Source organism: Centruroides sculpturatus, unplaced genomic scaffold, assembly GCF_000671375.1.
Source record: "Centruroides sculpturatus isolate CEXI.00-Female unplaced genomic scaffold, Cexi_2.0 scaffold245, whole genome shotgun sequence".
NCBI classification, from domain to species: Eukaryota; Metazoa; Arthropoda; class Arachnida; order Scorpiones; family Buthidae; genus Centruroides; species Centruroides sculpturatus.
This window is the reverse complement of record NW_019384465.1, coordinates 333,562-348,036: the sequence shown is the minus strand read 5'-3', so window position 1 is coordinate 348,036 and position 14,475 is coordinate 333,562. Positions and strand designations below refer to the sequence as shown.

Sequence of the window (14,475 nt, the reverse complement as noted above, 5' to 3'; positions counted from 1 at the left end):
TTTTTTGAAAAAAAATCTGTTGCACTTTTACATGAAGTGAGTTATATGAAGAGATTCTATGTGAAGTGACTTATATAATCTACTATACATGAAGTAGCTTATATGAATTTATATGAAAAAATCATTATTATTTTAAAATATGATATGAATATCAATTCATTACAACCGTCGTTGTATTCGACTATGAGACTAGAATTATCAATATATAGATTCTATTAATGATTACAAAGTCGTTTTGATTTCAACAGATGGGAAAATTATGCAGTTAGTTAAAACTTAAAAGCCCAAGAAATAAAATTTATGTTTAAATTATTTACGTGAAACTAAAAAAATTTCTGAAAATGTTTACAGCAACTCTCGTCGTCTGTAGACTATGAATATTTATTTAGCCCTCGAGCTTTCTGTTAATTTATTTCACAATGTCAAACTTTTATAATTACTTCATCATCGTTATTATATCGCCACCATTGTCTGTGGATAGTGTAATTATTTGTAGCAGTTGACTATACGACGAATTAATGATATTTACTGAAAAATAAAATCATGATAACATTTTGAAGAAAAGAAAATTCACTTTCTTTTCCGTTTCAAAACACAAGTATATCTTTGGGGCAGTCATTAATTACGTGTACACTTTAAGAGGGGAAGTTGCAAAAATTACATGATGGAGAGGGAGAGAATCAAGACACATACAATTTTTTAGCGGTATTAGTGACATGCGAATTTGTTCTTACACACCTACTTACTAGTTATGTGAATAAATAATCAGTTAATTTATATTTGAAAAACTTTTTAAAGCCGTTTGTAAACTTCTCCAATGTACACTTAAATATTCAACATTCAATTAAGTCCTTGAAAGTTGCTCAAAAATTGTACAGTAATTAATGGACGATTCCTTTCAGTTATAACATACTTACTATAATTATTGAATTCAATAATATCTCGGTATTCTATTGTATATGATTTAAAAATTTATTCAAATGCTCAATAAAAAATTAATACTCGACTTATTTTCATAAGTCGTTAATTTATCCTTGTCTTTGAACTAAGTAAAATTATTGATTTTTGTATGATGATTGTTGCCATCCATTTCCTGTCACTACAGTTTGTATTGTAGGGATTTTATTTCGGTATTCGAAAGGAAACATGACAACTTGTACTTCACCCTTTAGAAGTGCAGTTCAAGGTATGAATGTGAATTAAGGTACTTCACCACACATTCGGGGGAGAAGATCACCAAAAATTCAACGTATAGACTCCTATTTTACACTAATTTCAAACTCTTCCTCCTTTGGAATCCTCGAAATTGGAATTTTTCTTTGCAAGAGTGGAATTGACATTAGAAAAATTGGAAGAAAAAGTAGAGTCACGATTAACGAATTTGGAGAGATGTTATCACTTTATGGCTTCAAGCATGGATACTATGAGAAATAAATATAGTAACATCAGATTCAATGAAAATAAGAATTGGAAAGCCCCATCAAGTTAACTCATATACGGTTGAACAAAATTAATTTACAGCAATAAAACATTAATTTGTATTAATAGTGATTAACTAATGATAATTAACTATACAATTCCTAAAGAAATTGGAGGATTTACTTATGATTTTGTAATTGAGAAGAATATTATTGATATTTCAATGGTTGAAAATGAAAAGACTGTTACATTTCGTCTTATTTTAGCAAATACTCAACATCGTAAAGTAATATAAAAAAGCTCTCAGTATACAAACAAGATTTAAGTTCTGGAGATAAAATTACTTCTCACTTTCCTCAGTCTTATACAGATCCAGAGAGAGAGAGAGAGAGAGAGAGAGACTTATTAAAAGTAATAAATGATTTTCGGAAAAAGGTGAAGAAAGTTCAGTTAACAGATGATTTATATCGGAGGGAACTTATTTGCATATTCGTTGCTTCAAGTAACATTCTAGAAATTCTTGCTTTTCATTACAAACCCTTGATCTGAAGGCTATGTTGATTCTTCATTGATCTTTATAACCCTAATTCGGGTAAGGCGAGGTTGTTCGGAAGAACTTGAGTTTATTTTTAGTATGGAATTGTCAGTCTCTCGAATGAATTTAATTACATATTGGATGCTAGTTCATTGTTTTACTCAGTCTTATAGAAACTTGGATAATAAAGGAAATAGATGATACACATTGGCTCTAAAAATTTATGTTACAAGTGGAAATTCTGTCAAAAATCGGCCATACGCATTAAGATTTTGGGTCGTCCATCTGATGGTTTTTTGATTCTTGTTAAACAACAAATGTACATAATATTCAAGCTCGTTACTCGGACATTCTTTTACTAGTTGCACATATTTAACGAGCAGAGAATCTTGATTCTGACGAGTGTTAAAGAATTTTTATAGGGTATATCGGTAAATACATGTCTATCAATATACTGGAAGTAGTATACTACTGTAACATATACGGTATATTTATTAACATGATCAAATTATTTGCTTAAACGATCTTAATACCTGAATAAGTAGTTTAACGGATTAAAATTTAGATGATAATTTTGCAAAAGAACAGAGTTACATAAATTTAAAACAATTTTAAAAGTATATACCAAGCAAAAACCGGATAAATTTTATAGAAATTTTATTTTGGATTTAGCTAGAGAGAAGTATTCTTAGACATTTTGGAATCAATTCAATTAGAACAAGATAATCTAATCAATAATCTGGCATACAATGAAAAATCGTATGATCATTATTCTGAATTGTTTTAACGGAACCAAAACAGAAATTTGGAATGATCGCTTAACTCCTAGTACTTATTACGTTGATCCATGTTAGGCCATTGACATTAAAAATGCCGAAAACTTCAATAATATTAACACCAATAATGGGCAAAATTACTCCTATAATTATGCTTTAGAAAATCGTTATTATTATTTCTGACTAGAATAAGGTAAAGTACAATATAAAGAAAAATTTCCATTAACTAGTTGTATAACTTTCTGAGCAAAAAAGTTAAAATTGTGTGTGGCGCCATTTGTTACGAGATTTTATTAAGAAATATTTTATATTACAGTAGAACCTCGGAAACTCGGCCTAATGTGGACCGAAGGGTGGCTGAGTTTGTGAAAATGCCGGGTTATCGGGAATGGGGTTAAAAGACGATAATTATGCGTGTTTCCTCAGAAAATAGTGTACTGTACTTGTATGTATCGTTTGCTGGAGAATACAACAGAGAATAAACTGCCCAAATACCCTTAAACAAAGGAAAAGTACGTACTTTATGAAGGCATAGAGCCTTTACTACATGAAAATGAAAATTAATGAATACACTGTGTACAGTAATTTACCTGATAAGACAGACCTCATAAAAATACTTTATGAGAGCTTTTATACTTTTATAAAGCTGTCTATAATGAAAATTAATTAACTAAGGATTTTTTTCCCATGCCAGGGTGTGGCCGAGTAATCCGGAGTGCCGGGTTATCGAGAGCCGAGTTTTCGAGGTTCTACTGTATTACTTATTATAGAATGTCAAAAAAAAAACTTAATTTTCAGGGTAGAGATGAGTTTTATATTAAAAAAAATTACAAGTCCTAATAACAAGTAAAATCTTTATTGAGTCCGATTCCACTCGAGATAGGATAAGTGGGATCCGCTTTTTCACTCCACTCGCTTGACCTTGAAAATTGAATAGCATCAATCCCCTAATACACAAACCTATCTGCAAAATTTCATACATTTTCGACAAAAGATACAGAAGTTATTAAGCTTTAAATTGGGTGAACAAAATTTCGCTCCCTACAAACACTAACATCCGTAAATACAGAAAAAAACCATTTAACTTTTTTTTTGTAGTTCTCGAAGTTTCAAGGTGTCCTGAGTCCAAAAATTAAAAATCTTGGGAGAGTCATTTTTTTTACCGATTGCCATATATAACAGCCGGGAAAGTAAAAGGAAACAGAAACGAACAATCTAATTACAGACCGATTACGGTTACCGTAAAATTATTTTCTAATCTAATAAATATATTTTCATTTAATTACAGTAATCCGTAAAATATTCTCTTCGATTTAGGTGTGTAGACTTGACAAATAGTTATTGATACGTAATATTAATTCAGCACAGTTTGGATTTCGTTACGTTAAAGTTCTCTACATAATGTTTATTCTAACATCAATCATTTCGACTTATAATTAAAATAAAAAAGAAAAAAAACATGAAGGAGAATGATTCTGTGCTTTGTTGATTTTCACAAGGCATTTAACCCTGCCATGTTGTCCGAATTGTTAGTAAAATTTCGTATACATTTATTTCAGTTATTTTAAAATTTGACATCTAAAGTTTCAATTAGACTAGGAAATTCACTATTCCTTTCGCTATTTACAGATCTACCACAAGGAGATACATTAAGTCTAACCTTATTGGGCTGCAATTTTTAGATTGCAGACCTATATTACTAATGTCGTCTGTCCGCTTGTCTGTCCTTCATTAATCTCGAGAACGGAGTTAGTGAGATGAAAATCGAGACCAGATATGGAAGGCTTAGATACCGGAGGCCCCTGATTAACTAATAGGAACTTTCGGTCTGGACCGGAAGTCACATGATTTTTTAAATTAAAAGATAATTAAATTGCGGCCCAGCACTTTGACCATGTCACAATAATGTATATTCGAGTTTTCTTGACACGAGTTAAGGATTTACCTAAACTTTTTCAACAATTTGATGACGATTTTGTGGTGTGTTGGTAAAGCATATAGATGATGATGATCTAAAAATTACACAAGTCTAAAATTGTAATTTTCAGGAATATGAAGCATGTGAAATCAGATAAAGTTAAAGTCTTGAAATCGTATGTTCTGCATGGGAATTACTCTATCTTATAATCTATTATTTGAAAAACATCTGGGTAATATGAGGAAGATACTACGATTAAGAGGTTCGATGCTTAGGAAGTTAAGGATTAATGCCAATAATATAATATTTCTTTTCTTATAGAAGAATAGGGGCAAATTTTTATTATATAAGAATGGAGTAAATATTTTGAAATAAAAAATATATTCATATGCAATTACCGTGATTATATTTATATAAACATTCCAGAACATTTCTATAAATATTATGTTTGTATGAACATTACTTCTTCAAATATGCATTATGTTTAGTTTCGGGTAAGAAATTCGATGTTATCCTAGAATGTTTATCTATATGAAACAATCTTATGTCAGTCTAATAAAGCAAACTGCTGTAAAATTATCTAATCTTTCGGTTGAGAGTTCTTACAATTAGAAACAGCATAAAAATTAACCTACTTGTATATTATTCCCTTAATTAATTGAAAATGAAGATGTATTGTTGATTGATCAATTCTCTTTTCGGCTAATCATACACGAACAGCATCTCTTACAACCGTGTCTACCGATACCCATTTTTAGCATCCAACTAACCAGCAGTAACAATTTTATTACGCTTTCGCCTGTCTTACATGGCACAGAAAAGTATGGTGATCGGTCAAAAAATTACACCCTCCAAGATTTTTATATTTTTTGGACTCAGGGGACCTTGAAACGTTAAGAAATGAAAAAATCTGATTTTTTTCTCCTTTATGTACGAATGATATTGTGTGTAGGGGTGCAATTTTGCTCACCCATCTTGATGCTCAACTCCTGGGCTTTTGTTAAAAATTTCTGAAATTTTGCAGATAGGTTTGTGTATTAGGGACATTGATGCTGTTAAATTTTGATGGTTAAAGGTCAAAAGGTCAGGGGGTGGGAAGATAGAGGGGCTCGCGTGTCATATCTCGAGTAGGGTAGGACTTAATGAATTTATTCGTTATTAACACTTACAACTGCTTTTTTAAATAAAACTCATCTTTACTTTCAAAATTAAGCTTTTTGCCACTTAATAATAATAATATATATAGTTTTTTAAAAAATATCATAACAGATGGCGCCATACACAATTTTAACTTTTTCGACGGGAAAGTTACGCAACTCGTTACTGGCTTTTTTTAAAACGGATTTAACTACTTGCAGGATCTCGCTATCGAACAATTTTATTAGGAAAAGTTTCGCTTCGTTAAATTTATTTATTCTTCGAAGGTATGACAGAATTATTTTTTGTAGTTCTACTATATAAATATATGCACATCGGTTAAATTTTTTTGATTTTTCAATTTGATTATTCAGTTCCGAATAGGGAAAAAATGATATCGCAGCATTACTTTTCGTTCGAATTTAATTGAATATAAATTTATTTTATTAAACTTCTTCATGCGAGTAGGAAATGTCGAATATTGAAAATCGATCGTGTCATTTTTCGATGAATTTATTAAACAAGAACAATTCTTAAAATAATAAATTATATAATTGTTATCATTCAAAATCGATCGAATACAATCAAACTGGATTTTATACCGAATTATACTAGTTATTTTGAATGATTGCCATAACAGATATATCTTTAAATTTGACATTTCAAGCGCTTCCATTGCTTAGATATATCTGAAATAACTCTATTATCGATTTTCGATGTTTCCTATCTACAAGATACTTTCAATGGAAGCGAAATTTCTTTATAGATTTAACAAAATTAATCTGTGAAATCTGAAATTAAAATATACAAAATATTGAAAGTACAGTGAAACCTGCATAAACTGGATTCGTACGTCACCGAATATTTTTTCCAATTTGGAAGTTCCGTTTTCAACAGGTTTTTTTAAAACACAGAAAATAGCTAAGAATTTTTTCCGTTTAGGTAGGTTTCCATTTTGTTACGGTTCCGCTTTTGACAGGTTTTATTGTATTATTTTTGCCGATTTTTAATTCAATTTGAATTTTATTAAAATTCACAATTAGTTCATTTTTTACTCTCACCTAATCAAGAATTTTATATGTGAAATTATTTCTAGAACAGTTTTTCTTTAAAACATAATTTTCAAATTCTAGATTAAGCTATTACATATCTGTATATACATACTCCAAATTACATTAGCATATTAGATAGCTCTGTTTATGATTATCATCATCATCATCATCCTTAATATAGAAATAATAGAATAAATGCTAACTTGGTCAATTAGGAAGTTATGTATGACTTTAATGCATATAATTTATAAGAATTTCATCTAAACCACATAGAATTTCTTCTATCCGTGAAAGTAATACTTATCCAAGTATCATTACACATTTATTTATTTATTATAAATAAATAATTCGATAATTTCAAAAGTATTTTGAAGCGTTAGAGGAGAAGACAGTTGATGGAAGATGAAAGGAGGAGGAAAGAAATAAAGATTGCTTAGAGAAGAATGGAGTTGCCATTCAGACTGTGACAGCAGATTATGACACAAATGTGTTACATAACTCAAGACTCCTAATCTCATTCAAATCCTACTAAAAACGGTGCCTTTCTCTCCTATACTAAGTTAATAAATTTCCTAATAAGCTACGTTAAAAGTTTCAAACGGAATTTTCAAGCGTGGAATGAATTTTCTCGAGCTTTACACAAAGTCTATGAATGCTTATAAATAAATTTCAGATGTGTGTGTGTGTGTGTGTGTAGATTATCAATAGTTTATATAAATTATTTTAAAATTGTAAATTCGTTGTATATTTAAAATATAATAGATTTAATATAAGCTTCGATAATCTTAGAATTTTAATTTGCTAAGGTGTAAACTTATACGGTACGAGGATTCTATCTTTAAATATCTGTGCTGTAGTACTGTATGGGAGAATTTATATACAGTTACAATCAATTCTTCGAACAATGGCATTATAAATTTCATAGCTTGGAATCGTATGTCGAAGTCGATCGGTTTTCAATAAAAATCCATTTAATTCTCTGGAAGAAATAATCGCTTGTCGATGAAGACAATAAAAAGCTACTGTACGGTAGTTTTTATTTTATGATTTTTGAAGTTTTAACATTGTATATAATAGAAATGGCTCACTAAGAAGAATGTATAAGCTGGAACACACTTAGATGGGTTTGCACTTAAAAATGGCAGCATCCAAGCTAGCTTAACAAATACAATCTTTTATTTATCAGGTACCTGATCCTAGAACACGTTTCTGGCGGTGAATTATTCGATTATTTAGTTAAAAAAGGACGCCTTACACCAAAAGAAGCTAGAAGGTTTTTCCGCCAGATAATTTCAGCCCTCGATTTCTGCCACAGTCACTCTATATGGTGAGTTTGAACGAAATGATCTAATGAATGTAAAGAAATGTAAAGAAATGATTTACATCTTATAAATTAATATATTTAAATTCGTTCATTGAATCAATACAATAAATTTACACGATATTTTATCTAGCCATCGTGATTTAAAACCGGAAAATCTCTTACTGGACGATAAAAATAACATTCGAGTCGCTGATTTTGGGATGGCTTCGCTTCAAGTCGAAGGCTCCATGTTGGAAACGTCTTGTGGTTCTCCTCATTATGCTTGCCCAGAAGTGATCAGGGTAAATGTATATATATATTAACTATTAAAATTGATTTTTTATGTAAAAAATGATAACGTATGTTTACTTGGAAGGGCGAAAAATACGACGGAAGACGTGCAGATGTATGGAGTTGCGGAGTTATATTATATGCATTGCTTGTGGTAAGTTTGATTAATAATAAATTAAACTGATTATCCTGCGAAATTTAGCTTATTTGGAATATCTTAGGGTGCCTTACCATTCGATGATGACAACCTTCGTCAGTTGTTGGAAAAAGTGAAGCGAGGTGTTTTCCACATTCCCCATTTTGTATCTCCAGATTGTCAAAATCTTTTGAGAGGTATGATCGAAGTGGATCCGGAAAAACGAATGGCTGTGAGTACCAAATATAATATGTATTATTTTAATTTTGATATTCAGAAAGCCCAAAATTTTCTCTGAAATCCCTAAAAGATTCTTGTTATTTTCCAAATTTATTCGAGATAAATATTTATACTTAAAAGGTTCAATTTTTGGGTTGCAATTTGAAAAAATTATAGACCCATAAATTCCCACTATCTATCTGTCCTTTCTTAATCTCGAGAACGGTGTTAGATAGATGAAAGTCGAAATCAGATGTGGAAAGCTTAGGGGCAGAAGGCTCCTATTAACTATATACAAACTTCCGAGATATACCGGAAGTTACGTGATTTCAATTCAAAAGTTTTTCCCAGAACGGTTATATAGATGACCGGCATTATTCTGTTGTTATAGGAAAAGTATGATGTACACTAGTAATTTGAGATCGAGAGCATATATTTTAAATTAAATAAATTAAAAATATGATTAAAATTGCAGCCCAGTATTGTGACGATTTCACAATAATTTTTGCTCGTATTATTATACTTTCAGCAAAATTCATATAATACGAAACCATTAATAACTTTTTCTATAACTTCTTGTTAATTCTATGAAGATTATACCATAGCAACCGAGGAGAATTTATTCCTTGGTTGCTATGGTATAATCTTTATCAGAAATAAACCCTAGTTCTAGCTCTTTCAATCGTGTTTTAGTCCTGTTCAGATACCATTATTTTCAAGATTCACGCTGTATTTGTGGCTTTCGTAAGAATCAATCCACAAATTTATTAATGAATTATTTTATTAGAACTTTCATATTTTTTTTCTTAAAAGACTTTAGAAACAAAATTAAGAAGATTTAATGCAGTAAAAAGTTCATAAATAAATTCACTATTTGTAGACTAAGGTCTTACATTTTATTTTTTATAGATTTTAGAGTCTTAGAAACAAAAAATAAAAACAAAACTGTAAGAATAATTAATTCGGATTCTTAAGACACGNGTGTTAAAATTCATAAATTTTTAGATAAAATGAAGGAAATAAGAGGATAAAATTTTCGGAAGATGCTCTTATTTAACAGAATTCATTATTATTCTACACGTGATTCGCGCTCTAAAACTTCATCAATATCTCTCCAAAAAATATTAAATTTTCACTAGTTTTATACTCTAATCATGGTTTAGAACCGTATTTTAATAATAATAGATAATGACCAAGATAATGGTCCGACTATTTTTCTCATTTCACGTGTAAATTACTACGGAGCCATTTTGAAAGGAAGAGTGTAGATACTTGATTCCTAAAGTATATTTCATCATTTTGACTCTCCTCAGTTTAGAACTATGCTTTTAACTTCTCTTTGTCGGCCTCCAAACAATATCCCACTACAATAGTGATAACGTAGCGTAATATTACATGATACAAGAGACGAGTCCATTCCAACTTTCATACATTAAATATCGATTTATTGGGTGGTTTATAAGTATAATTAATGTATTATTTGGCTTTCGAATGAGAAACGAGTCTTGAAATCTTAAAATTACCTCTACTTTTTCATTTGGAAAAGTAGTTTCTACAGATCTGTAGCGTCCAATGATTCATTTACTATAGAATCGACATCAGGAAAGGCTCCTTCAAATGAAAATTGGAGAAATTAAGAAAGAGAGAAAAAAATAAAATAAAGCTGTTAAAGAAATTAGATTTTAAGGCGAATGGACTAAGATTAATAGTAAATTAATCCAATTTACTGTAAGAAATAAACTAACAGTAAATGAATTTTTAAAATGTTTTAAGGTTTATGTTTTTTTTTTTTAATATCAAAAGTTAATTTTTAAAGATTTATACCTTTAAATCGTTTATATAATATTATCAGATTCATTAAATCCATTTTATTGCTGGAGTTTATTTAATTTAACGAAATAAATAAAATAGCATTATTAAATTATCTTTAGTCATAAGTATAATTAAATTAATGTGTTATTAATTATATTAGTTGCTTCTGAAGAATGTAATTAGCGCTCTTGATTTTAATTAAATATCCGATTAGAGATTAGTAAAAATAGAGAAAGGAATGGCAAAAGATCTTAAACGTATCGGAAAAGTATGATGATGTATAATCTACAGGAAGATCAGATAATCCGCAGTGTAAACAGTTAGGAATAGTTGATTTTTCTTGGATGGGAGAAGCTAATGACTATGAATATTACTATACAGATTCAAAGACGTATGCCTAAAAATTATTCGATTTTAAGAAATATTAAAAAAAATAAAATTCTAATAATTTTCAGGAATGTTTATAAAGTTTTTTCCCCTTATAAAATTAATAACTGGAACTGAAATTATTCTTCGAATTCAGTCATTATCTGGACTTAATCGATATTCTTGTTTGGACTTTATCGGTATCTTTGTTTACGTAAAGGTAGCGTGTAGAAACTTCGTCGATAGAAGTAGATATTGTAGAAGCAGCGTGGATTAAAAGGTGGATAGTCGAAGGAATTTGAAGACAGAAGCATAGTGGATAAGTGGATACGTAGATACTTTGAAACGATGTGGATAACGGTCGATACGTTGAAGCAGCTGGATAAGGGTCGATAAGTTGAAACTAGAGCGAATAGGTTGAAGCAGCGAGGATAGGTAGATATGTAGAAACGGCATGCACGGGGGTTGTTACGTAGAAGCAGCGTGGATAAGTAGAAATGGCGTGACTAGGATGAGAGTCGATACGTTGAAGTAGAGTAAATAGAATGGAGTGTTGAAATTAGCGTAAATCTTTTAGAAGAAACGAAGATAATGTTAAAATTAGCGCGGTTAAAGGCTTAATGCATCAAAATTTTGAAAATATTTCATGCGGATCGAATTAAAAAACCAATATAAAGCTAAATTCTTACACAGTATGTGATGAAGATTAGAGAAATTTGTAAGCAATTTTTGAAAGTTTTCTGAAACTTTCCTAGAAATCGTCAGAATGTTTCATGCGGATTTTATTTATTTATCGACTTTTTTTTTTTTGTTTTTAATGAAGAGTAAACCATTTTATGGCCCTTTGGAAATTGAGTCTATTTCCGTTTATAGAGAGACGAGAGAATCTTTGAATACAAAATTCGGATCAATAAGTTGATAAAAGTCGAGAGACCTTTTAAAAAAATTTTAATAGGTTTTGTGTCGTGACATTTAAATCTTGCTCTGTATTCATTTTTGTCATTTTTACAGCGTCACTATCCGATTATCTGCCAGTAAATTTCTGATAGTTTCCGTGTGATGCCCGATTCAATTCGTTTTATTAGGTGTATAAACATATACATTTACTAGACAGGTAGAAAGTTAATGGACAGAGAAATGTATTTACGTTTCTTATCTGTAGGCCAACAGCGGCAGAAAATATTTCGTATACTTGTATGAAGTCGCAGAACAATATAACTTTAGAGTATAGACTCAAAAATTAGGAGGTAGTAGCCGGCTGACGGCAAGCCTAAACTGAAAATATATATAGCTGCCATAAAAGTCATTACATTCCAGTCTGCCAGTTGATAATTATGAAAGGCATTAGCGTGTGTTAAAATTCATAAATTTTTAGATAAAATGAAGGAAATAAGAGGATAAAATTTTCGGAAGATGCTCTTATTTAACAGAATTCATTATTATTCTACACGTGATTCGCGCTCTAAAACTTCATCAATATCTCTCCAAAAAAATATTAAATTTTCACTAGTTTTATACTCTAATCATGGTTTAGAACTGTATTTTAATAATTCTATATCTTTAATATAATCAAATTTAGGCAGGAAACTATGCAAAGTCGACAAATTTAATACGTTTGGAAGCAGTTAAAGGAGTTGTAGGACGAGTTTCTCATATATCAAACCTGCAAGATTAATTGCCGAAGCTTTCCCGCTTTTTGTCTTTCCTCCTGCACGGATAATCTGCGAACGAATAATCGAGAGTTAGTTGTATAATAAATAGGGAGTTAGGAAGTCGGAAGACAGATATAATTGATAAAGTCGTAGATAGACTGCAATTGACTACGATAAGAAATAAAAATGTTCAGGGCCAGGAATATAATCGATACGGGAGAGTTCAAATGATTCAGCAGCTGTCTCCATCCACGACTTAACTTTAGCTAGTTCATAAAGTGACATGAGAATTTTATATATATAATGCATTGTCTCTTCTAGAAATGATAGAAATGAGCATACAATCGGAAAATAACAACAACAAAAATAATAATAATAATTGAATTTATATTTTAAGTATTAAATGCTGTTCATCATTAAATTAATTTTATTGAAGGTGATTTAAAATTTTACATATTTTAACATTTACTTCCTTTTTTTAAAAATTATAGTTAGCAGATGTGACTAAGCACCCATGGGTGATGGCGTGAGTACAGATTCACTATTCATAATTCGACAATACATAATTTAAGTGTTATAATTGGATATTTATTGATATTTCTAGAGGAAACAAGACAGAGTTAGAGTTAGAATTACCCATGAAAGAAGTCGTACAAGTAAGTTATTTATTAAATTATGAATATAACTAAGTCCGTTTTTAATATACGTAAATATTGCAGACACACATCATACCAACAGTCGACGACTTAGACCCCGATGTACTATCCAGTATGACGTCCCTAGGTTGTTTTAAAGATAAAGAACGACTACTTCAAGAATTACTAAACGAAACGTAAGCGAAATTTTAATTGGTGTATGAGCTTTTTTTTACACTGTTCTCGAGACAAAATTGATTTCTTCCATAGCCACAACACGGAAAAAGTCATCTATTTCCTGCTCCTGGATCGCAAGAAACGAAAACCCTCGTACGAAGACGAAACAGACGTCATCATACGCAATCGATCGGAATCGGGTGAGAAAACATTAATATTTTCAAAAAATAATAAATTGCCACATTTAAAATCTGACTATTGCATTACTTTTCCGACAGCCGATCCTCCCAGAAAGAGGGTAGATACCTGTCAAGTAAATGGAAGAGCAGGCCCCAAGTAATACATTTTTATATATATACATATAAACAGGGTCATTAAACAATTTTAATTGTCGTTACTGTCGTTCTTAGATACTCGTTCGAGTTGTTGACAGAAGGATCTCCCGTAACGACGCGAAGGTATCCATACGCGTAAGTGGGATTCCTATTTTATAATCTTGGTTCTGGATATGTGAAGAGGTTTCCAATTATAGTGAATTGATTTTTCTGTGAATAGAAGGGGAAGGAGAAGCGGCAGCTGCTTACACTCCTCCAGTCCATCGGTGTCTCCTCTCAGTTCTCCTAAACCAACAGCTCGAGGACCGACCGAAGACAGTCCATTGAGTACCCCGCCCGGTTCGCCGAATCTCAACCAACCATATTGGAAATCTCGTCTTTCCACCATCCGTAATAGCTTCCTTGGCAGCCCGCGCTTCCATCGTAGGAAATTGCATAGTAAGTTAACATATCCGCAGATATCACTTAAAAATAAAGGAAAAAATACACGCGATTCTTCCGTTTATTTACTGTAAATTCTATAAAATATATACTTTAATAACTGGGCTGCGATTTAAAAAAATTATAGAACTATAAATTCCCACTGTCGTTCTTCTTTAATCTCGAGAACGGTGTTAGATAGATGAAAGTCGAGACCAGATTTGGAAAGCTTAGAGGCGAAAAGTCTCAATTAACTATATACATAATGTACAGTAAGAAAAAATCATACTCT

The 14,475-nt window shown here is 30.8% G+C and overlaps 1 protein-coding gene across 1 annotated transcript in view; it reads left to right on the top strand.

Moving 5' to 3' along the window:
* The window catches only part of LOC111621028 (serine/threonine-protein kinase BRSK2-like), a 60,954-nt gene that overhangs the window by 26,494 nt on the left and 19,985 nt on the right, over positions 1-14,475 (top strand). Inside the window, exons 4-14 of the mRNA XM_023363070.1 lie at positions 8,024-8,164; positions 8,292-8,442; positions 8,517-8,585; positions 8,653-8,799; positions 13,108-13,142; positions 13,221-13,272; positions 13,336-13,448; positions 13,522-13,628; positions 13,707-13,764; positions 13,839-13,898; positions 13,984-14,201. Of these exons, the coding sequence (XP_023218838.1) occupies positions 8,024-8,164; positions 8,292-8,442; positions 8,517-8,585; positions 8,653-8,799; positions 13,108-13,142; positions 13,221-13,272; positions 13,336-13,448; positions 13,522-13,628; positions 13,707-13,764; positions 13,839-13,898; positions 13,984-14,201 (1,151 nt within the window). The remainder of the gene's footprint in view (positions 1-8,023; positions 8,165-8,291; positions 8,443-8,516; positions 8,586-8,652; positions 8,800-13,107; positions 13,143-13,220; positions 13,273-13,335; positions 13,449-13,521; positions 13,629-13,706; positions 13,765-13,838; positions 13,899-13,983; positions 14,202-14,475) is intronic.